Source organism: Glandiceps talaboti, chromosome 10 (assembly GCF_964340395.1).
Source record: "Glandiceps talaboti chromosome 10, keGlaTala1.1, whole genome shotgun sequence".
NCBI lineage: Eukaryota > Metazoa > Hemichordata > Enteropneusta > Spengelidae > Glandiceps > Glandiceps talaboti.
The window spans coordinates 17,740,771-17,763,347 of record NC_135558.1 but is presented as its reverse complement, the minus strand read 5'-3'; the positions used below and the strand labels follow the sequence as shown (position 1 = coordinate 17,763,347).

Genomic DNA, 22,577 nt, shown 5'->3' with positions numbered 1-22,577 from the left:
CAGCGACGGGGCTTGAACCTGCAACCTGTGTACATAATGTAGATTCAAAGCCGACCACTCTAACCATATCTTTGTCCACCATGACCATAAATTCACGTTACGGTACCCGCTCACAGGGGAACGTATATTGCTTAGATTGCCGCTCTGGATTGCTGTTTTCTTAGGAAAATATCGCACGAATCCTGCTGCTACAAATGTATCAATCTCTATACTAGTAGAAATATTTTTTAAAGCCGTTTTTCCTTACAGGTGGGAATATATAGTCAAAAGGTTGTTATATTTAGTCTGTAGACCAGGAAAACAACAATCTAAGAAATATTACACGCCCCTATGAACCGCTGATCGCCAAAACACGGCTGCAATTACCGCTGTATATGTAGCAGCAACTCTCGTATTGGAAGTAGTGATATAGATATGGTGATAGCTGTTATAGATTCGTATATGTGATTTTATATAAATATAGTTTCAATGTATAGGGTTCTTTCCAACTATAGGTAAATGTCCTATTTCAGTAAAGTAATTGAAAACAATATATCAGAATTTCTGGGTGGGGGGGGGGGGGTAGCAGGAAATAAAGTTAGGATAAGCAGTGGACTTACATTTATTTCTCGTTGCATTTTCAAATTCAGGGACTCGCATTTTTACAGCTATAATAAATATGTGTAGTATTTCCATCACGCTGCCAGATACGTCATGGTGCTCCGCCCTCAACGACCCAGAAAGGAGTTGGTCGACGAGTGAGGGCGCCCCGACACGGCGTACCTACAATAGATGCAGCAGATTATATTTTCATCATTGCACTCTTCATCTCCTCTAGTAAGTTTACATTTTAAAAATATTTGAGATAAGATATGAGTGATACAATAGGAGAGATGAAATATTTAAAATGAGAAACTTAAATATATGCCCACAAGATACGTCGTTTTATTTCTTTTAAAAAAATCAAATGGGTCATATCAATATACAACCCTATCTTATCAGCTTAGCGAGGGTATTTGTCGAAAAGACAAAAGATTGTATAGTTTGACCTCTAGGAGCGCTAAGAGTGGGTAAACAGTATCATGTTACTCGTGAATGAACTTTGACGTGAAATAACGCAACAGGTGGTTTTCTAGATTACACATATCAAATAACAAGGTATGAATGATTTCAAATCTTGACACTATAAGAGTTTCTGTTTGAAGAACCACGGTTTAAATCAATTCAATATTAAATAAATAACAATATCATATACCTAGAACTCCTTATATAATAAGATATTATTCCGCAATGTTTTCTTTGTTCAGCTGAGGAAACTACAAGCGACCTAGGGAGCCTTGTCACTGCGAGTCACTAGACGAGTAGGGATAAACTCTTAGGTCGCGAGATTTTTCAGGCTGAATGAAGACAGATATATGGGAATAATATAATTATACCTTCTCAAGTATAATTTATGAAATTTTGGAAAAAAATTAATGGCGATTTGGACTCATGTTTTGAGCAGTGAATAAATTGTGACGTAGACACTTGGCTTGTACATGATATAATGCCAGTTACACACCATCATTGTGTAGCTACAGAAATATAAGTTAATAAATTGTTCGTCATAAAACTTCACAATAGAAACCTTTCTATCAACGAAAAGACGCTTATAACATGCAAAACCTGTCATATCGATATAAAAAAAAGTATTTTCGGGTCACAAAACGAACATATATACAAAACAAAAAGTAAATCAATGTATTTGGAATACTTATATTTCGTTACTTGACTATGGACCAAGTCCGTATTTGTGCTATAATTGAGGTATTCATGTCTGTACAGTTTCTTCATGCAAAACGATTTTTTTTGCAATCTTACGATTATTCTTCGTTTCTGTATTCACATAAACAAAAAGTCATTTTCCACTGACTTCCCAGGCTGATCCATTTTGGCAAATCAGAACAAATTCACAAGACCGTAAAATCTCTAAATATAAAACGTAATTGTTGTCGCAAACTCTCCTGTGTCTCCAGGGGAAGAGAAATGTTGTCCTGGCTAATTAAACGCGATGCTTGGAAAAAGGAAATTAAAAAAAAAAGACAAAAAAGTAAAAATGTCTCAAGTTCAGTTGAAGTAATCATTAATATCAGAGCAGATCCAACGTACAAGTTCAGCCGTGGTAGGCTACGTGTGCCGTGGGAATGTTACAGAAAAACAGGAAACAGTCCTGGCGGGCTCTTTCTCGCACGCACGCACGCGCAAACAAAATTTTCTGTGCACCAACACAAGTACTGTCATTGGTTAGTTTGGCATCCGTCTTTGTTATTTGTTGCCGTGGCGACCGGGAGAAGGCTGATGTTACCATTGGGTAGGATTTGCACCCAGGATGGGTTACCTGTATATGTTAACATAATAGGTTTTGGTCCGGGTTGAGTCTGGTTGAATGTACCTGTATGTAATAGACAAAATAAACCCTTAGTAAGAATAAGAACATCACGGACATTGGTTAGTTTCGGATTAATTTATGGAAAAAAACCGTATACAAGCAAAATAAACCTGGGAGTGAATAGGCAATAGTTTGACGGGCTGCAGTTTTGTGTTACTTTGTGTAATAAAAATGTAAAGGACGATCGCACAACGTCACACAAGGCAAGCTCAATATAAACGCTAAGCGAACTTCGTTCGTTGTGAGGGGGGGGGGGGTTCTGGCGTCAATGCGATTACCAAATTTCAACGGAAAACTTCACTCCTTCAATGATAACAGCTTTTGTATTTACTACTGAGATGTTGATAAGTACAATCTATAGAGCTTGTCTTACAAGTACATCCACATAGAGGGCCTGTCGTCGCGTCATAAACAAACTGGATTATTTTAGCGCAAAGAAAATGTAGTTAATAGTTACGCATATGCCCCCCCCCCTCCCTCTCCAATTTGATTGAGCGAGTTGAGATTATAATTTCTATCTCTTTAGGATGAAAAAAAATGTCACGGTCTGCATCCATGGTTGCAGATGAAGTGCGCCACCATACATGGTCCACGTTGAGCTACTTTCGTTTAGAATGGGTTCTGTAGAATGATGTAAAGCATTGATGAGTACTACGTCAAAATTAATTGAGTTTTGAGCTGCATTCAGAATCTTGTCGGCTACTACTGAAAATTGTCAAGAAATAACAACTGATAAATTAATACAAGACTTTTCTAGAAGACATCAAGTCTGACTCTTAACCCGACTTTGCTTTGAATCTCATTTTTTTCAAGACTGTACCGTAGCAGCTGATCTGTTCGTGAAAAAGAGTATTTATTAATATCTTGAAACACATTTAACCAGAGCAAGCGCATATATTCTTTCCTTGTCTCGGTTACCCAGTCTGTCACCGCTGGGGGCTCTTCTACGAGAGCGACTCTCGCTTAGGTCTCGTAGGCAAAGCTCCAGCGGCGAGAATATTAATCTAGGTAACGAGACTAAATTAAATACTAATTTTTCCTGACGCCAAGAACGCTTTGTGGGCGGCGCGTTTTACAGTGGTGTCACGAAGTCTGCGGTAACTGCAATGAAAAACTACGGCAATTCGAAGCCTCACCAGTCAAAACAATTCGATTTTCTTTGCTGTTCATCTCACCAACAAGGCTTTTACTGTGAATGTACCGACGAAAGTCACATAGTGATGACAGAAACATCTTGCTAAAAGTAACGAAAGAGAAAAATTTGGAAGAACAAAAAATGCTTGGCCAAAAAAAAGATAAAAAGTGAAATAATATTCTGAATAAAAGTATGGATTCTCAAAAAGAGAAAATCAATACCGAAAATCTTTATCAAATTAATGGTAAAATGAACTGAAATGTCAAGTACTATTATTTGAGATATTTATTTAGTTTTTGTCATCATTAAAACTGAACTGTTGTACGTATGCAATGGCGCATAAATCATCAACAAATTCATATCCTCTAAATATGATCAAACGTTTGAAAAAAAAAGGATACTTTGACCACTATTTTGACATCTTCAATTTGACATTTTTTACTCATGACATGAAATTATGAGAACTTTTCTTACGTGAAGTATTAGAGAGCATATTTCATTTGCGATACAAACGTGTACAATTTTTTCTGCTAAAGTCATAATAGGGAACTTGCAAACCGCCATGTTGAATGTTGCATCATGGGAAATGTGATAATAAATACTAATCAATTAGCATTGTAAACAATGTTGATACATTGTTTGTAACCACAAATAATCAATTCATAGTTACCCTGACAATTGTGGGAGGTTAATTTTATCAGTAGTTCCACATTAGGTATTACCGTCGATAACCACAGATAATCCCATAGTCCTTTGCGTCTGAGCATGCTCAGTCTGGATTGCAAGTTCCCTATTGAACCCGTATCCAAATTCCTATCGATAGAGACTAACAGAATGTTATAATGACACTAGACATTTCTGAACGAAAAGTACTTGTTTACATCCTATCTTATGAAATTTGTGACTTACCTGTTTGAGATGGCTGTTGCGTCATAGTTGATCGAAGGCCAGATTTATCATTTTCTTGAAGAACATCTTGTAGTGTATCGATGTACCATATCGCTGTACGCAGTGTGTCTACCTTACTGCAACTTCGTCTGTTCTTGGCGTTGATGTTCGGCAACACGCTACGTAAAATATTAAATGCATTGTTCAGTTTGTTGACTCGAATTCTCTCTCGTTCATTTGCCTTCTTTCTCGTCAGCTCCTTAGTTAGTGGACCCGACTCGGTTGGCTCGATTGACTCAGTTGGACCGGTTGGCTCGGTTGACTCGGTTGGGTTAGGAGGAGCTGGAGAATTTGTGGGGCCTGTGTTTACCGTTGTTGAAACCAAGCATTTTCGACTCTCAACAATTCTGTTTGGCGTACGCTTTCTCCTGCGACTTACCCGGCATCGCAACCGTGCAACTTTTGGAAACTTCTTTGGTCGGCCACTATCTATGTCATTACTTATCAATCCAGATTTTGGAAGTACTGGTCCGCACAATCTGTATTGGACGGGTTGTAGTTGAGTTCCGTAGATCTGTTGGTTCATCGTTGCTCCGGCAACGGCAGTAGTGTTGCTGCCTGGGAAACATGCTTCGGAAGAAGACATAAGCTTAGTCGGAAGTTGGATGATAGTGACACCTGTTGGCATTGCATACTTGACGCCCAGTGGTTGTGATTGAATCTGAGTAGAGTCAACGGTTGAGATTGATGCAGTTTCCATGGCAACATTACACTTCTGCCTGTCACTTTCCGATGAAATATTCGCTTTAGGCAAGGAGTGTAGGATAGGAACATTTGTTCCGAAGTGTCCGGTTGATATCTCTTGTGGCGAATATCCAATCATTTCTGTCGCTGTTCTAGCAGGTACTTGGGTATTAATAGGCTGGTGCAAGGCAGACAAATTTGCATGGTTGGCGATTGGCTGCGTCTCGGTTCCAATCTTTTGTGTCATCATCACCTGGTGGGGTTGAGGAAGGCCATTCATTTGGCGTTGCCATGTGTTTACGTGTTGTGTTGCCATGGTGATAGCCTGGTACGGGTTCATGGATGTCGCCATGGTGTTGTGTTGTGGGTAGGAAGAGTCGCTATTATAACCTAAACAAGTTATAGGCTTCAAACTATGCATAAGTGTGGTATGTTGGTCGGTACTGGGTTTCTTAGCAGTGAAAACGCTTCCACTGGGCGGATGGGTTGTTCGGATGACAGGTGGGGGTGTTCGTATACAGTTACAGTCTTCCAAATTAGTAATGCTAGAATTTGTCGTCTCATTATTACGTCTACTGCCTTCAGACACAGTATTGTCGTCGGCTTCTTTCGCACTTTGTTCGCCACTCGTTGACTGCCGTCCATCGTCATCATGATCAGCGTTATGGCTTTCTTCGACCGCGGCAGTATCTGGTAATCTACCATCTAGGCGATTCGTTATTGGTCGAGCAACCTTACTTATTTGTCCCTGTCTCCCGAAAAGTGCAAGAGGGTTTTCGTTTTGTGCACGATATTGAAATGTTCCCTGTGCAGTTTCAGAGTTGAGAGGGGGTAGTGGTGGTGGTGGTGGTGGTGGTGGTGGTGGTGGTGGTGGTGGTGGTGGTGGCGGCGGCGGCGGCGGCTGCGGTACATACGAGCCTTGATTTACTTGTAAAGTACGGTAAAAGTCGTTGCTTCTCCCTTGAAAACCAGTAGCAGTTTGAACACCCGACTGTACACTTTTCGTCGTAACTATCTCACTGCTTAGCCCACCAAATGACTGCAATTCAAGATTTCTCCCGTACGTCGAACTTGACTCTGGTAAATTACCATACGGAACTTGGAAATTTGCGTTTGTTCCAAAAAACGACCTGTTGTGTTGGTTGCGGAGACCTATGTAGGGATTATTGACTGACCTTATATCGACATTTGGTGGATATGACGTGGTGCAAAAAGTATTACATTGTTGCTGTGCTGCCCCAGGAAAACCTGACGGGAAGCTGGGCTGTCCCCACTGTACGGCTCGACGGTCTTGCGAATTCCATGTTTGGTTGTACGGTATTAAATATGTTTGTACTGGTGGTAAACGCGATGTTGGTTGAGTCATAAACCTGTTGCTGATAGTACTGGACATAAACACGTTATCATTTGGTGCACATGCTTGAGCAGCTGGGTTGGGAGCAAAATTATCCATGGCTTACTTCTGTTGACCGTTCAAGAAACATTTATGACGCCTATTGCGACACTCACACGTGCTGTGGCTGTCTTGTAATTTGTAATTCGTGTGAAAAATTTCCTCCAATCCCACAAAGACAAAATATAATTACCCTAATTTGCATATTTAGAACACAAGAAAGATGTGCGCGAGACGACAAATATTTGAGAGTGACAAGTGAGGGGAGATAATTTATGCAGATTTGTTATTTTCGTGCACCTGTTTCGATCGGACGAACCAAACACAATCAGCTTTCTACAGAATGAATGAAGTCCATTGTCGACTAATTATAAAGGTCATAAGGTCGTTTTATAACAACTTCGAAGTTTATTTTCAAATTAACGCAAAATGTCGCATTTACAAAAACAAACGCACACAGAAACAACTACTTTTTTGAGTAATTAGTTGAAAGATAATGTAGTTGACATTTGCAGGGAAAACCAGCTTGCAGTGACTTGCAACTTTTAATGAAGATCAAAAACGAGTGTACAGTCATGGTTGATTAAAATTCAATCAGAATTAATTCAAATGTAATTGTTGAAGCGTATTCATGAAAAATTTAATTAAATCGAACGATCCAAATCATTCTGTTGCACAAGCTATATTTAATAAAAATAAGAACACCATTAATTAAATTCTACATTAATTGAATGGAAAAAAATTATTACCTGAGTTCAAAGGTCATGCGTTCGAAGTGTAAGTCATATTGGAATTGGCACCGCCACCAGCTGGCCTTTATTTGGCGTAGTCTTCCCGATTTTCTATAAATGATATGGTACTATTCGATGGAGTGCCACACTTTTCGATCGTCGCAGTAGCAAATTCGCTGTTTTTCAAGTCAAATAAATTGCGCGAAAGGAATAACTCGTCTGGGGAAAACGAGATAAATAACTCAAATTAATGACAAAAGGGTAATCGCTTTGAATAAAAATGCAAAAATTGAAAATTCTGAAATCTTTAATACTCGAAAGTGGAACGTGTATGTTTTCCTTTTACTGAACGATGGCAAAATAAAAATAATGTTTGTTTCCGATAACATGACTTCACGAAATACGGTAGGTAGGTAGGAATTGTATTTATTTATTTATTTATTTATTTATTTATTTATTTATTTATTTATTTATTTATTTAGTTATTGATTGATTGATTGATTGATTGATTGATTGATTGATTGATTGATTGATTGATTGATTTATTCATTCATTTATTTATTTATTTATTTATTTATTTATTTATTTATTCATTCATTCATTCATTCATTCATTCATTCATTCATTCATTCATTCATTCATTCATTCATTCATTCATTCATTTATTTACAGACTATACTGTTTGAATTCAACTTACACTCTTAAAAGACATGGAATGTGATTTTAAAGAAAAATTGACCAAAGCTACTAAGAAAATGTACAGGGATATAGAAGTAAATAGTCACCATTTCACCTTTTGAATGTGAAAAAATGTTGAAATTTACATGGCAGTAAAACAAAATATCGAGAAAGCACAAGGCGAAATGAAAGAGAGTTAAGATAAAAAAAAAAGCTTCGCGGAAAGTATTTGAAGCCAGAGAAAATGTATATTTACATAATCCAGCTATTCTGCCTGGCCGCAGTATCTGATACGGCGATATATTTTCACCACATTCACTTGTGAGCTAATATTCTATTCCAGGATGATAATATTCTATTTCGGGATAATCATAATACAAACTGATGGCATTATTAGGTATTTACGAATATCAAAAAATACCTTCACCGGTGATTGCATCGGAAAATACTAAATTAATGTATCAGAAATACGTACCGTCACCGGTAATTGCATCGGAAAATACTACTGTAACATTGACCGTGTGGTGGCACTGTTACACCAAGATGCAAGCCAGGATAATGACCATACTCTTGTTGCATACTACAAAATATCACGTGATACACCTGACTGTACTCCAGAATCCATCACTGAGTATTTACATGCCGTCTTACCTTGCGATATAATACCAACGGTTGTATGTGTCGATGAATTCCCAAAACACCCCAATGGTAAGTTAAACCTATCCTGGTATATTGAACTGTGCTACAATCATCAAAAATGTTTTACTTATACGTTTGAATGACTAGTTGGTTGTTTGTTTGTTTGGTTGGTTGGTTGGTTAGTAAGTCGACTGGCTGGCTGGCTTGTTTGTTTGTTGGTTGGTGGTTCGTTAGTAAGTCGGCTGGCTGGTTTGCTTGCCGATTGGTCGGTTGGTTGGTTGGTTGGTTGGTTCTTTGTTTACTTAGTTAATTTGATTTTTTGATATAAGCAAATTTGACTGCCATATTTGTTGTTAAAATCAATATTTACTGCATAACTCTAAAACTGTAATATTACTAATAATAATAAATACCAATAATGAGACATTTAACAGGTATCAGTGGTCGAAATTATTCATGAGCAATACGTACAGAAACATGTTAAAATAATGATCACCGTACATTGAGGCGCTGATTTTTGGGTAATAATAATAATCTATATTGACACTGGATAGTTCTTTGAGTATATAAACACTTGTCTCCCAAGAAGTCCAGTGAGGGCCATCCCTCATGGGTCCAGTGTTAATACAGGAGGAAACTGGAGTACCAGGGGCAAACCTGTGCTGTTCGGTAGAGTCAAACTGAACGACGTGTACTTACATCGTGGTAAATTCCGGGGTAAATTTAATCAAACCCTGAATGGGTTCGATCCACGACTGCAGTGGTAAGGGGCAAGTGGTTTAACCACCCGGCCACCGACAACACACGCCGGGGCACAATGTGACATATAATTCAATGCGATGGTCTCCGGACCTACGACCTGCAAAAGTGAGTTGACACTTTAGAAGCGATCGTTATTGAACGGTTAAACACATCCCAGTGAAAGCGGGGCGGACTCAAAATCAATTTGATTCAATTCATCATGTATACAGCTACAAAAAATACTCTTAGCCACAGGTGATGCAACACTGTTTATGGTGTACGATATTACGAGTAAGTTATTGTGTACCTAACAAAACGTGTTTTAAAAAACACATTCCATTTGTAGCTATTGCTGCGCCAACGTTGTGACCTTGCGCATGCGCAACCGAAGAACCCTGGGTCCAACCTTCAAAGATACAATTTCTTCTTCTAACAATTTCTAGTAATTCATGTCACCAAACAGTACAGTACAAGTCACATACAGAAACGTACGTAAGTCCAACATTTTACTAAATTTTACAGTAGGGATACAGATCAAGACAATATGGAGGGGAGGGGAGGGGCACAATTGTGACGGATAATTGAATGCTAAGGTCTCTGGAGCTACGGCCTGCAAATTTAAAGGCGAGGTGACACTTTAGAAACGATTGGTATTTCAACGGGTTAAACACATCCCAACGAAAGGGACTATATACACAATTTTCACATCTGCCAGTATTGAAATATTGGCAATTTGACTTTCTTCTAACAGTCGTATCAAAGTGTATAGCCTTCATTGTCCAAAACGGTCTGTGAATTGAATATAAAGTAACATGCAGGTTTGAATTTCATTATGAGCCCTACTTTGGATAATACGTACATTAGTCACGTAATGTGCTTTGCATGAAACATATATACTCCCAAAGTAATCCAAAGTACCATTTTGATCAAACAAGATAAATCCAAAACATTGACACTTGTCGTGCCTTGATCATGTCAAAGTTTACGTAAAGTCATGACCTCTTTGGATAGGACACAGTCTGTAACTCTATGGTTTACTAATGATTTACTAAGACATGTTGAGTGTGATATAAACTCATGGTTTGACAGTATTTAAGGGGTACCTCGCAAATCACCATTTCCAAATTAAAATAAGGTATTCTTCTGTATACTTAAACAACAACGGCGTTGTTTTGTTGTTTAATTCTTGGGACATGACGTCATGACGTTTTACACACAAAGGTATATACATTTCAGAGAGAGAGAGAGAGAGAGAGAGAGAGAGAGAGAGAGAGAGAGAGAGAGAGAGAGAGAGAGAGAGAGAGAGAGAGAGAGAGAGAGAGAGAGAGAGAGAGAGAGAGAGATGATAAGTATTGCTGTTCTTGTAGAGTGCAGTAGAAATAGGCTTCAGCTGAAACATTTACCAAAAGAACATAACTGATACATATCTGCATGAGTCTATGTGTAAACGTAGCCGGTTTACGGCGTTAGTTGTACTTCACTATTAAATCTCATATACGAGACACAGCAGAAGAAAGTAAGCAGCGCAAAAATCAGAACAGATACAATTGTTGCTTGTATCCGTCTCTTGCAGAGTGGATTTATATACATTGTAATACAATTGTCAACATGGTTTAGTCTGCACGTCGTGTATAATCATGATATGATGCATGATTTTGTTTTGTCTGTCAAAAATTATGACCGTTACGCACACTGTCTTTCATGTAGTCCAATGTTTAGTACAACACACTCTGCAATAGTCTGTAAGGTACGCCGTGACGGTGCGCCCTCAAACATCGGCCAACCCCTAACACGTCTGAGGAGGCCGGTGAGGGCGAAACGTCACGACGTATCTTACAGTCTAACTCTGCAAGAGACAAACACTTGTCCAAGCAACAATTGTATCCATTCTGACTTTTGCTCCTGCCCAGCTTACTTTCTTCTGCTGTGTAGTAATGGAGTAACTCTAACGCTGCACAACAGCAGGCTAGACTGTGTGTGGCACCTCATTTATTTATGTTGCTTTTGGAGTAATCTGAGTCTGGGTGGGTGTAAAAAATCTCCCACAAGTGAAACTCCAAAGTAACCCCTGTCTTTGTTGTAATCACGTCTTTCACATTGCAACTAAACCATTGGTTATAGGGGCACAAGGTGATTTTTACACGTTTTTTTAGGCGATATCCATGCTGCGTATTTAAGTCACTTGTAGTATTCTACTTACTGAAGTATACGTAAATATCACATCCATTTGAACTCAAACCTGGTATGTAAGGTATATAAACGATCCGATGACGTAATTTATTATAATTATGTATCAAAAATGTCGACGACCCCATACTATAGGCAATCAACTATTCTAACAAAGCCAGGAGACAATTCCAATGTTACAGAAGACATGCATTGACATTAATATTATACTAGAGTAGTTTATGTAAGTATTTTCAGTTGAGTAAAAGGTTTATAAACTCAGTTTATGCCACAGTTTTGTTAGATGCAATGACTTACTTCTCGATATTGTACATCCTGATTATTGAATATCTATTAATGAACTTTGTGTAGCTTTAAACACACAAAAAAACCGGTAAGAAAACCTAATGAATTTGTATTTTATGATATAGACCCTAAAGCAAATGCCTCTATCGACCAAAACACGTTTAATTTGCACACAAAACGTATGGTCATTCACGAGAAATACTATGTGCAATCACGACAGTGTACAGCCTAGCTAGCCTCGATGTGGAATATTTAATTAGTTTTACCATCTATCGGTATCCAAGTAGCAGAAAATTTTTAACAGTTTCTTTCGATGCACTTTGCACGTCAAAATTATCGAAGTCTGACATCGGTGTGATGTTTACAGAACAAAATGATCATTTACTATATTTGAATATGTCGTCCTCAAACTAACCTAGATACTTAGTAATACACTATGCACTTGGTAGTTCGCTACGTTGTGCTACAACACTGTTTGAAATCGTTTTCATTAAGTAGAATACCGTAGGTAGTTCTTGATATGAATAAAATGTTACCTAGATAATGATTTTAGTACTTCGATACATTTTCTTTATTCTCTCAAGGATAACGTGTAAGAAATATCACATAATGAGTATCATACGAGGTTCAAAGGTTCCCTCACCCTACGGTCTACCGGCTCTAACTATTCATGGTGTTTTAGAACACCTGGTGAAGGATAGCGAATCAGCCAGTCAGAAAACAGCTGTGATATACGAAGGAAAGAAGACTACATTTGATGTTTTCAATCGGCAAGCCAATGCCCTGGCTCGTGTCATCAAAGATCGACTGAAGATATCCAACCAGGGTGACCATGGACCGGTGTGTATTGGTTTACACCTTGACCCCAGTGATACCGTCCTAAAACTGGTATTTGCAGTTCTTAAACTCGGCGCTGCTTACCTACCGCTTGATCCGGCTTATCCTTTCAAACACCTTCGTTATACAATTTCAAACTCTACTCCGTGTTGCGTGGTCACTGCAAATACATGTAGTACAGGACAGGTTACAGAAATGATATCCAACCTTTGTGAAACAGAGAAACCCGTCATATTATTACTCAGTGATTTGCTGGCAAGTATGACATATTTTCAAGACGATGATCTCAATCTCTCGGATCGGTTGACTGACAGTCGTGTTAATTCAAGTAGTCTTGCTTGTACACTCTACACGTCAGGATCAACAGGAGTACCAAAGGGTGTGTTATTCCCTCATAGAGCAATCCTTCATCGGGCAAGTGCACTTTGGAATATTTTTCCCATGACGGAATCCGACATTTCTTGTTGGAAATTTTCACTGTGTTTTGCGGACTGTCTTACCGAGATATTTGGATCTCTGCTGCGAGGACTCGCTGTTGTCGTTGCACCAGCTAATTCTCAAAACCCCGAGAAAGTGATTGATATTTTCAATGACAACCAGGTAACTTGGACCATTCTTGTGCCAACACAATTACACAATATGTTGACAGTGCTGAAGAAACAACCGGACAAAGAAATGCTTCGTTCTGTTAAGATGCTCTTTTGTGGTGGTGAAGACATGAGTCCTCATCTCGCTGAAACTTGTTTATCTTTATTGCCGAACAGTCAACTTGTTAATGTTTGGGGCATGACGGAGACGACGGGAGATGTAACTGTCTACAACGTAGAGCAGACAGACTGCCAAACACCCCGTGAAGCACAAATCAGTATTGGTCAACCACTACAGAACACCAACATATATCTCCTAGATGACAACATGATACCAGTACCAATTGGTGAAATAGGAATCTGCTATGTGAGTGGCCCAAACATTGTTGACGGATATTTGGTTCCGGAGAAGTTAGAAAATACTCCGCATGGGACTAAACAAAAAGACAAATTCAAACCCAATCCCTTTGAGACAGACCCCGACCATCAGATACTCTATAACTCCGGAGATTACATGAGATTGGTGCGTGACAAGACAACTAATAAACTACAGTTGATGTTTGAAGGACGACGTGACACTTTGGTCAAATATCACGGATTCCGAATTGACTTGAGTGAAATAGAAAGTGCTATGAGTGACATCCCTTATTTTGAACGCGTGGTGGTGCGCTGTCACGTTCAACACGAAGAGAAGCATTTGGTTGCATACTACAAGGTGGGCGATAATCCTGACTGCACATCGGAGTCCATCACGAAGTATTTACGTTCTGTCTTACCAGACTACATGATACCAAGTGTAGTATGTGTTGATGATTTCCCAACATTACCAAATTGTAAGTATACGCCTTGAGTTCAATAGTTCATTATTTGATTAACTGACTGACTGACTGACTGACTGACTGACTGACTGACTGACTGACCGACCGACCGACCGACCGACCGACCGACCGACCGACCGACCGACCGATCGCGACCGATCGATCGATCGATCGATCAGTCAGTCATGATCAGTCAGTCAGTCAGTCAGTCAGTCAGTCAGTAAATCAATCAATCAATCGGTCGACTGGCTTGCATATTGATTGGCTGGCTGGCTGTCTAGCTGGTTGGTTGGTTGGTTGGTTGGTTGGTTGGTTGGTTGGTTGACTGACTGACTGACTGACTGACTGACTGACTGACTGACTTACTGATTGATTGATTGATTGATTAATTGATTGATTGATTGATTGATTGATTGATTGATTGATTGATTGATTGATTGATTGATTGATTGATTGATTGATTGATTGATTGATTGATTGATGGGTCGATCGATCGATTATTAAAAGTTATTCGTAATCACCGACGTTCAATTAGCAAAGTCAAAACTCTTCAATTCTACAATAGTGAAAGTAAGATAATGGTGTGTTTAACAGGACGGACACTTGATCAAAGAAATGATGAAAGTGTGTATCGTCGTGTTATACACACATTAAGTTCATGCATACGATTTTACTATATTAGGGACTGTACTGATAACAATATGTCCTATTATTCTCCACAGTCCTAGCAGATTCTACAATTTTGACAACCATTTTAACTTCCGTCTTCATAACCTGTAGGAAAGACAAATAACATTGCCCTATATGATACATTTAAGGAAAACATCGGAAGAAAAGACTACGATGCAGGACAAAACTAACCGTAATTACGTGTTATCCGTTATAAGTGTGAAGCCAAATCTTGAGCCCAGAGTCGACCAGAATGGACATGATGCAAAACACACACACACACACACACACACACACACACACACACACACACACACACACACACACACACACACACACATACACACACACACACACACACACATCAAGACAGAACCAATGAGGCATAGTTGTAATTTTTATATTCCAGGTAGTAATGAAGTAGTAAGTGGGGGTTGTCTATACTTTGTATGGCTATAACAATGGCGTAGGAAGTGGGATTGTGTGTAATAGGTATGGCGATAGTAATGAAGTAATAAATGGGGATTGTCTATACTCTGTATGGACATAGCTAATGAGACAGTGAGTGGGCGTTGTCTATACTTAGTATGGACATAGTAATGAAGGTTTAAATGGGGGTTGTTCTATACTTTGTAAGGAAATACTAATGGAATGGTAAGCAGAGGTTGTTCATACTTTGGAAGGGACGACTAGTAGAATGTTTACCATCTCAATTATTAGAAGTGTAGACAACCATCTCACCTATTACTCCATTATGGCCATACAAAGTATACACATATTTGTGTCGATGAGTGTTCTAATGATGAGGATTATTTATATGTTGATAAAAAATGTTGCTCTAACGGTTGTGGGCATGTCTGCTCTAAACCAGGTGAGTATTACGGACCTGTTCAAGGCTCATTGGTTTATGTTTAAATTGCTGTTAAAAGAACAAAAACAATTCTTCGTGTATGGAGACTGTCACTTTAACGCCATTTTTGGTATGTAAATACACTCACATCGAAAACATTAAAGTTATAAAGTATACCGAGGCAAAGTTTTAGTCACACAAGCATGGTAAAAGCTGTTAAATATTCGAACCGAGGGTTGACAATAGGGACTGGGGTATGATGTTATCTGTTTAGCATCATAGCTCAATTCCGGGTGAGAGGCCAACCAGCCACTTCTAGATATTATTACTGCACTGTACTGTGCAGTGTTGTGCCTTGCCACGCCGTGCAATGCCGTAACGCACTGCACAACACTTCAATGTACTGTAAATATAAAGTGAGATAAACACTGGTGAATTTGGCTGAGAAGACGCCTGTTATTAATGGCACTCAGAAGTTAGGTACTCATTACAGAACTGAGGTTACTGTTTAGAGAGAGATTAGAGACTCCCAGCTTTTTTGTTTCCCGAGAATGCCACACTCCAATGAAGCTCAGCAGATCTCTTCTCAGCCAGGTTTACCATAACATTTTAGAAGCTGCATGATGCATAATTGGTGAAAATGACTTCTTGGGTCCCTACACATAATGTAGCCTAGACTTTAAGATACGTCGTGACGTTTCGCCCTCACCGGCCTCGTGTTAGGGGTTGCCTGATATTTGAGGGCGCCGCGTCACGGCGTACCTTACAGACTAAATGTAGCCAAGATGAAAAATCAGCCTAATACATGTTTTTTGGAGTCCCCTTTAATTAAAATTGAAGTCCTAGAAATGATGATGGATCCATCCTATGTTTCCATTTGTATTCACATACTACATCACACTCAATAAAAGACAACAGAAGTTATTTCAAATTGATTCAAATTTAATTTACCATTTACTATTTGGAAATCAAGTAACCTGATATTCCTGTATGGGGAAACTCCAGAACTCTGTTACTGCATGGAAACCCAACATTTTGAAGGGACTGTGAATACTACATTGTGTGGAATTGTACTTTACATTCAGTGCCAACAGTGTTTTCCAAAGTCTATGCTTTGATACAAGACAAAAAAGACTTTAAACAGCGCAACATGGCGAGTAGTTATGTTTTGGCACAACCAGCCATCAATAATTTTCAAGTGCACTCATAAGTTGATAGATTTAAGGATAATTTTTTGTACAAGCCATTTCATTGTATAAAGTGTTGTATTTTTTTTTATGTATGTTCTCGTTTTTTCTCGTCGTGGCAGAGAATGTCCCTGGGACATCTGATCCGGAGACTTCCTCCGGGGCCACTTTCAGTCCGGAGCACGTACTAATAAAAAGTTGTTTGGTTCTGGTTACCCTACCCCACCTAGTTTTTCACGCCGACCCTAAACTTTTCTGTATGTACTCGAGAAAAAAAATCGCGAAGTACGTATATCATTTACATCCGATACTTTCCCTGAAGATGTCGTAGAGGGCATCGTTGTCCGTCTTTCCTGAAGGGAAATTAAGAAGTCTTAAGGAAAAAGAAAAGGTATCTCGCAAGATATATAGTGGATGCGGAAACTTAAAAAGACAATATAAAACTGTTCTTCCAATCTGTAATGGCTGTAAATCTGATGAGAAGAAACCAATAACACAGAGACCATATGGAAAACAAGGGAAAACATAACTACCTGAACTGGACACTCACGTATAAAAAAAAAATAAACTAAACAATCTACACACTCCCCCTATTCTAAAATTGAATGTAATCGGAACAACTTTTTTTTTACGCCTAATGAATAATATCGACCAAAGATACTTGTTAAATGTCTCATTATTGTTAGTTTCAGAGAATACATTGTGGTTTTCTGTTGTCCATACATAATGTGGTTTATAAGATACGTCATAATTATTGAATGTCTTAATAACTAAGATGATATCATTTGAAAACTATTTATTGGAAATCGTTTTATTAACAAGAGAAATTAAACACTTCCCTTTCTACCTCTATATTTAATATTGTTTTTCACACTAGGCTAACATTGCTATAAATGAAGTGATCAAACAGGTGAAAGTAATTTGTAGCAACATACCTTTTTGGAAAAAACCCACAAGAATTCATTTACCTTACAAATTAGCAAAACAACAACAACAACAACAACAACAACAACAACAACAACAACACAGCAAGAACACTCTTTCTGTCGGTTGGATTGAGGACAAGAGGTAATGAAATCTGTAACTATAATTTGGTAGATTTTCAAAAGAATTCATTGTAAAAAATTGCGTATCCTGAAAAAAATGGGGAATTATCGTCTATATATGAAAATATTCGTCAATTTGCATTGAAAGTCAGAGAAGTAACATCCAAGAGAAGCAACGGAAAGGATAATTTTCCTCATGTCACAGTATACGTATATCATTTACATCCGATACTCTTCCTGAAGATGTCGTAGAGGGCATTGTTGTCCGTCTTTCCTGAAGGGAAATAAAGAAGTCTTAGAGAAAAAGAAAACTTAACTGGTATAGGTAGTGTTAAATACAATGTAATTACACACATTAGCATGTTACATTAGACCCTGATTTCAAATGTAGAACATAAAACAAGTCTTCGTAGAAGCCACCTACCCGAAATACATTACTTTACTTCTATGTGACTGAATGGCGACATGGTTTAAACGAATTATGTGGCAACAAATAAATACTTCAAAGTGTCTGATATTACGGGAAATTGCTGAATTTCGATAATTGAACCTGAAGATCAGAGTCAAGGCCAAAGGTCAATATCCCAAAAGACAATTTAACCGTGGCTATATATGGAGGCAGACACTTGGATGTCTGCAGGTCAAGGTAAAGGTCAGTGGGCCCTCACACGAGAAGCTTGTGCATGTGATCATATGGGGTAGCCACTAGATAGAGTCTCCATATTGAATGTTTTGAGTTGTGCAGTAATATAGTGATTTTTTACAACAAATATGGCTGCCATTTAGTACAAATTACATGACCACCAAAAAATAAAGCCCGTGTATAGTTCTGGTCAGTATGAAAACACTACAATGTATCTGTGATCGGCAGGAAGTGGCTTGAGTTTGATAACTGACCCTGAAGGCCAAGGTCAAGGTCAAAGGTAGCTTGCATCTGATGATATGGGGCAGAAACTTGAATGGAGTGTCTGTGTATTACAGTTTTTGAGTTATGCAGTAAATAACGATTTTTAACTACAAATATGACTGATATCCAATAAAAGTGATATGAGCCTCAAACGTAAAGCTTGTGTATAGTTTTTTCCTTTAATATTGCCTTTAAAATAAACCGATTTAAAAGAAATTGGTTATATCATGAATACTACAATGTGTCTGTGATAAGCAGGAATTGGCTTGATTTTGATAACTGATGCTGAAGGTCAAAGGTCAAGGCCTCCAAAGATATCTTGCATCTGATAATATGGTTGAGACACTTAAATTGAGTGTCTGTGTATCACAGTAATGTTTTAGAGATGTAGAAAATATTGATTTTTAACAACAAATATGGCCGCCATACAGTTAAATTTGCTTATATCAAAAATTAACTAAGTAAACAAAGAACCAACAGACCAACCGACTGACCAACCAACCAGCAAGCAAACCAGCTAGCCGACTTACTAACGAACAGCCAACCAACAAGCAAACCAGCCAGCCAATCTAACTAACTAACCAACTAACAAACCAACCAACCAACCAACCAACCAACTAGTCATTCAAACTTATAAATAAAAACATTTGTGATGATTCTACCACAGTTCAATATACCAGGATAGGTTTAACTTACCATTGGGATGTTTTGGGAATTCATCGAGCCATACAACCCTTAGTATTACATGGCAAGGCAAGACGGCATGTAAATACTCGGTGATGGATTCTGGAGTACAGTCAGGTGTATCACGTGACGTTTTGTAGTATGCAACAAGAGTATGGTCATTATCCTGGCTTGCATCTTGGTGTAACAGTGCCACCACACGGTCAATGTACGGTAAGTCACACAAAGCACTCTCTATTTCATACAAGTCACTTCGGAATCCGTGATATTTGTTAATATCTTGTTGTCGTCCTTCAAACACCAACTGTAGTTTATTAGTGGTCTCATGGAGAATCAATCTCATGTAATCTCCAGAGTTATACAAGGTTCGATGGTCCGGGTCTGTCTCAAAGGGATTGGGTATGAACTTGTCCATCTGTTTTGTTCCATTTGGAGTGTTTTCTAACTTCTCTCGTTCCAAATACCCATCAACAATGCTTGGGCCACTCACGTAACATAGCCCTATTTCACCAATAGGTACTGGTAACATGTTGTCATTTAGAAGATAGATATTGGTGTTCTGCAAGGGCTGACCGATGAAGACTTCTGAATGATCATTTCCTATGTTATAGATTGTGGCATCTGCAATGGTTTCTGTCATACCCCAGACATTGGCCAATCGACTGTGTGGCAGTAAAGCATAAAATGTCTTTGCAAGTTGAGGCTTGACTTTCTCCCCACCACAAAAAATATTTTCATAGATTGTAGCATTTGCGACCTTTGTTCCCCTGGGCTTTCCTTCAACACCGTCAACATTTCATGTAATGTTGTTGGGAAGAGCGTGATCCATGTTACTTTCTTGTCATTTAATGTGGCGATCATTTTAGCCAAATTATCAGCTGTGACGGCTGGTGGAATAGCGACTATGAGTCCACGTAACAGTGATCCAAATATTTCTGTTATAGAGTCTACATCACATGGAGACGATTTCCAACAGGAGACATCGGAATCAGTACTTGGAAAAGAACTCCATAGTGCACTCACTCGATGGAGGATGGATCGATGAGGGATAAGCACACCCTTGGGGAGACCAGTTGATCCAGACGTATATAGGACACAGGCAAGCGTACTGAAGTCAATACAGCCACTGATTATTTGTTCTGATTCCTCCAGATCACTGTCAGGAAAGGCTTTCATGCTTGCCATCAAATCATCTACTGGTAATACCACTGGTTTGTCTTCATCTGGGATGTCCGACATCATCTCAATAAATCGACCATCTTTATTTGGAGTAATCACACAACATGGACTGGAGTCGGTTATTGTATACTGTAGACGTTTGACAGGATACTTTGGGTCGAGGGGAAGGTACGCTGCACCGAGTTTAAGTACAGCCACCACCAGTTTCACAACGATTTCACTGGGGTCAAAGTGTAAACCAATACACACCGGTGCATGATCCCCTTGATTGGATATCTTCAGTCGATCTTTGATAACACGAGCCAAGGCATTGGCATGGCGGTTGCATTCACCGTATGTAGTTTCCTTATCGTCATATAATATAGCTGTCTTTTGATTGGCTGATTCATCAGACATTACCAGGTGTTCCAGAACCCCGTGAACGGTGTTTGCTGGTAGTCCATAGGGTGGTGGTAACTTTGGGCCACGTATGATACTCATAGTTCCAAGTGTTTTGGCTTGATTATTTAAGATGTATGCTGTGGAAGAATAAAGATCAAATTGGAATTTGATATGTGTATTCCTTTGATGAATTAAAATCACGGGAAATTTCTAAAATTGAAATAAAGTGAAATAAAAAAGTACACCGGACAAAATAAATGGAGAATACGATCCGTTCTTACACAAATAAATTCAGTAATACCTGGCTTGGGCATGATGTCTGTGAACTTTTGTACCCCCGGCTGGGCATGAAACCCCAAAGTGCAGATGAACGGATACATCTAAGGGAGCCGTCATTATTTACGGTTTTTTTGGGGGGTCAGAGGATTTGAAAATTGGAGTTGGTCAGGGGAGGGGGGGGGGGGGGCTACCGAAAAATGAGGGAGAGGTCGGGGGGTTACACAAAAATCTGTTTCGAAAAACCTGGATTATACCAGGATTATTTAACCTGTTACATAAAATGTAACTTTATTAACATTTTAAAACAAATAAAAACATTACAGCTTTTAGTTTTCCTAAATATTTGTTTATGTACTACATGTACAATGTGGAGTTGTGTGTGAAGTAGAAACTAAATTATATAACAGTAATATCTTTAAAAAAATATGTGAGTAATATGTAACTACTAGTATAAACTTTGAATCAATTATTTGTCAGGTTGTCACCCAGTTTGTAAATATGTACCGAAGTCATTATAATTTGACAGGTGTCACTGTAACACTAGCTTGCCATCACTAGTTTGTTTCAGCTTAGAAGTGTCTCTGCTTTTGTATTAAATAAGGTAAAAATTCTGATTGCAAATATATCAATGGAAAGTCTCGACCTAGTAAAACACATTGCAAAAAAAAACTGTCTTACAGTCTCGTAAATTTACCTGATTATTTCACTCTTTGGATAATTGACTACTAAAAGCAAAGCTATGCATTGTGCAGACAGTTGACCATTCCAACAAACTTTGGGTAATTTGGCTTACTTTAATATCACACATTATTGTGATCGTTACCCTTACTCTCACAACACTTGCCTTGTTTCTGGTGAGTCTAAATTATCTAAATTACAAAAAAGTGAGACTGGATTTGTTGTTGCTTATCTGTCTTATCTGTGGCAAAACTTTATCAGCACACTATTGTTGTGATGAAGATGATGTTGTAAAAAGAGAAAAAGAGACCTTAACAGTGAGAGTGAGGAAAGTGACTGTGTCAGTCAGACTGAATCAGTTGTTGTGACAAGGGGGGTGGGGGGTGGGGGTGGGGTAGAAGAACTGGCTCATGGTGGAATGCTCTTAATAAGTATTCTTACTGAAATGAAGTTGTTTTGTAAGTACCCCAATAATCATTAATAATACAATTGTAGCAAATAAGATAATATAATTTCCTCTCTTTAATACCCACCACTTCATGTATATAATGGAAACAATTTCTAAAGTCAGGTGGGGGTCATAGTTCTTTTTCCCTGCAGGATGGGGGGGGGGGGCGATGAATTTTCACTTCTTATCAACCAATTCC

At 38.6% G+C, this 22,577-nt stretch overlaps 2 protein-coding genes across 2 annotated transcripts in view; one reads left to right on the top strand and one right to left on the bottom strand.

Annotated features, from left to right (window-relative positions):
- Window positions 1–12,437: 12,437 nt before the first annotated feature.
- Window positions 12,438–14,102, top strand: LOC144440702 (beta-alanyl-bioamine nonribosomal peptide synthetase ebony-like). The gene has a single exon (XM_078130085.1). The coding sequence runs from the start codon at window positions 12,438–12,440 to the stop codon at window positions 14,100–14,102; it is 1,665 nt and encodes a 554-aa protein (XP_077986211.1).
- A 3,935-nt stretch (window positions 14,103–18,037) lies between these two features.
- The window catches only part of LOC144440701 (beta-alanyl-bioamine nonribosomal peptide synthetase ebony-like), an 8,038-nt gene continuing 3,498 nt past the window's right edge, over window positions 18,038–22,577 (bottom strand). The window contains exons 2-4 of the mRNA XM_078130084.1: window positions 20,171–21,110; window positions 19,426–20,075; window positions 18,038–18,096 (exon numbers count right to left, since the gene is read on the bottom strand). Of these exons, the coding sequence (XP_077986210.1) occupies window positions 18,038–18,096; window positions 19,426–20,075; window positions 20,171–21,110 (1,649 nt within the window). The remainder of the gene's footprint in view (window positions 18,097–19,425; window positions 20,076–20,170; window positions 21,111–22,577) is intronic.

What these genes read in the sequence shown, in the direction of transcription:
- LOC144440702 (XM_078130085.1), top strand. Translation starts at nt 12,438, where the DNA reads ATGAGTATCATACGAGGTTCAAAGGTTCCCTCACCCTACGGTCTACCG.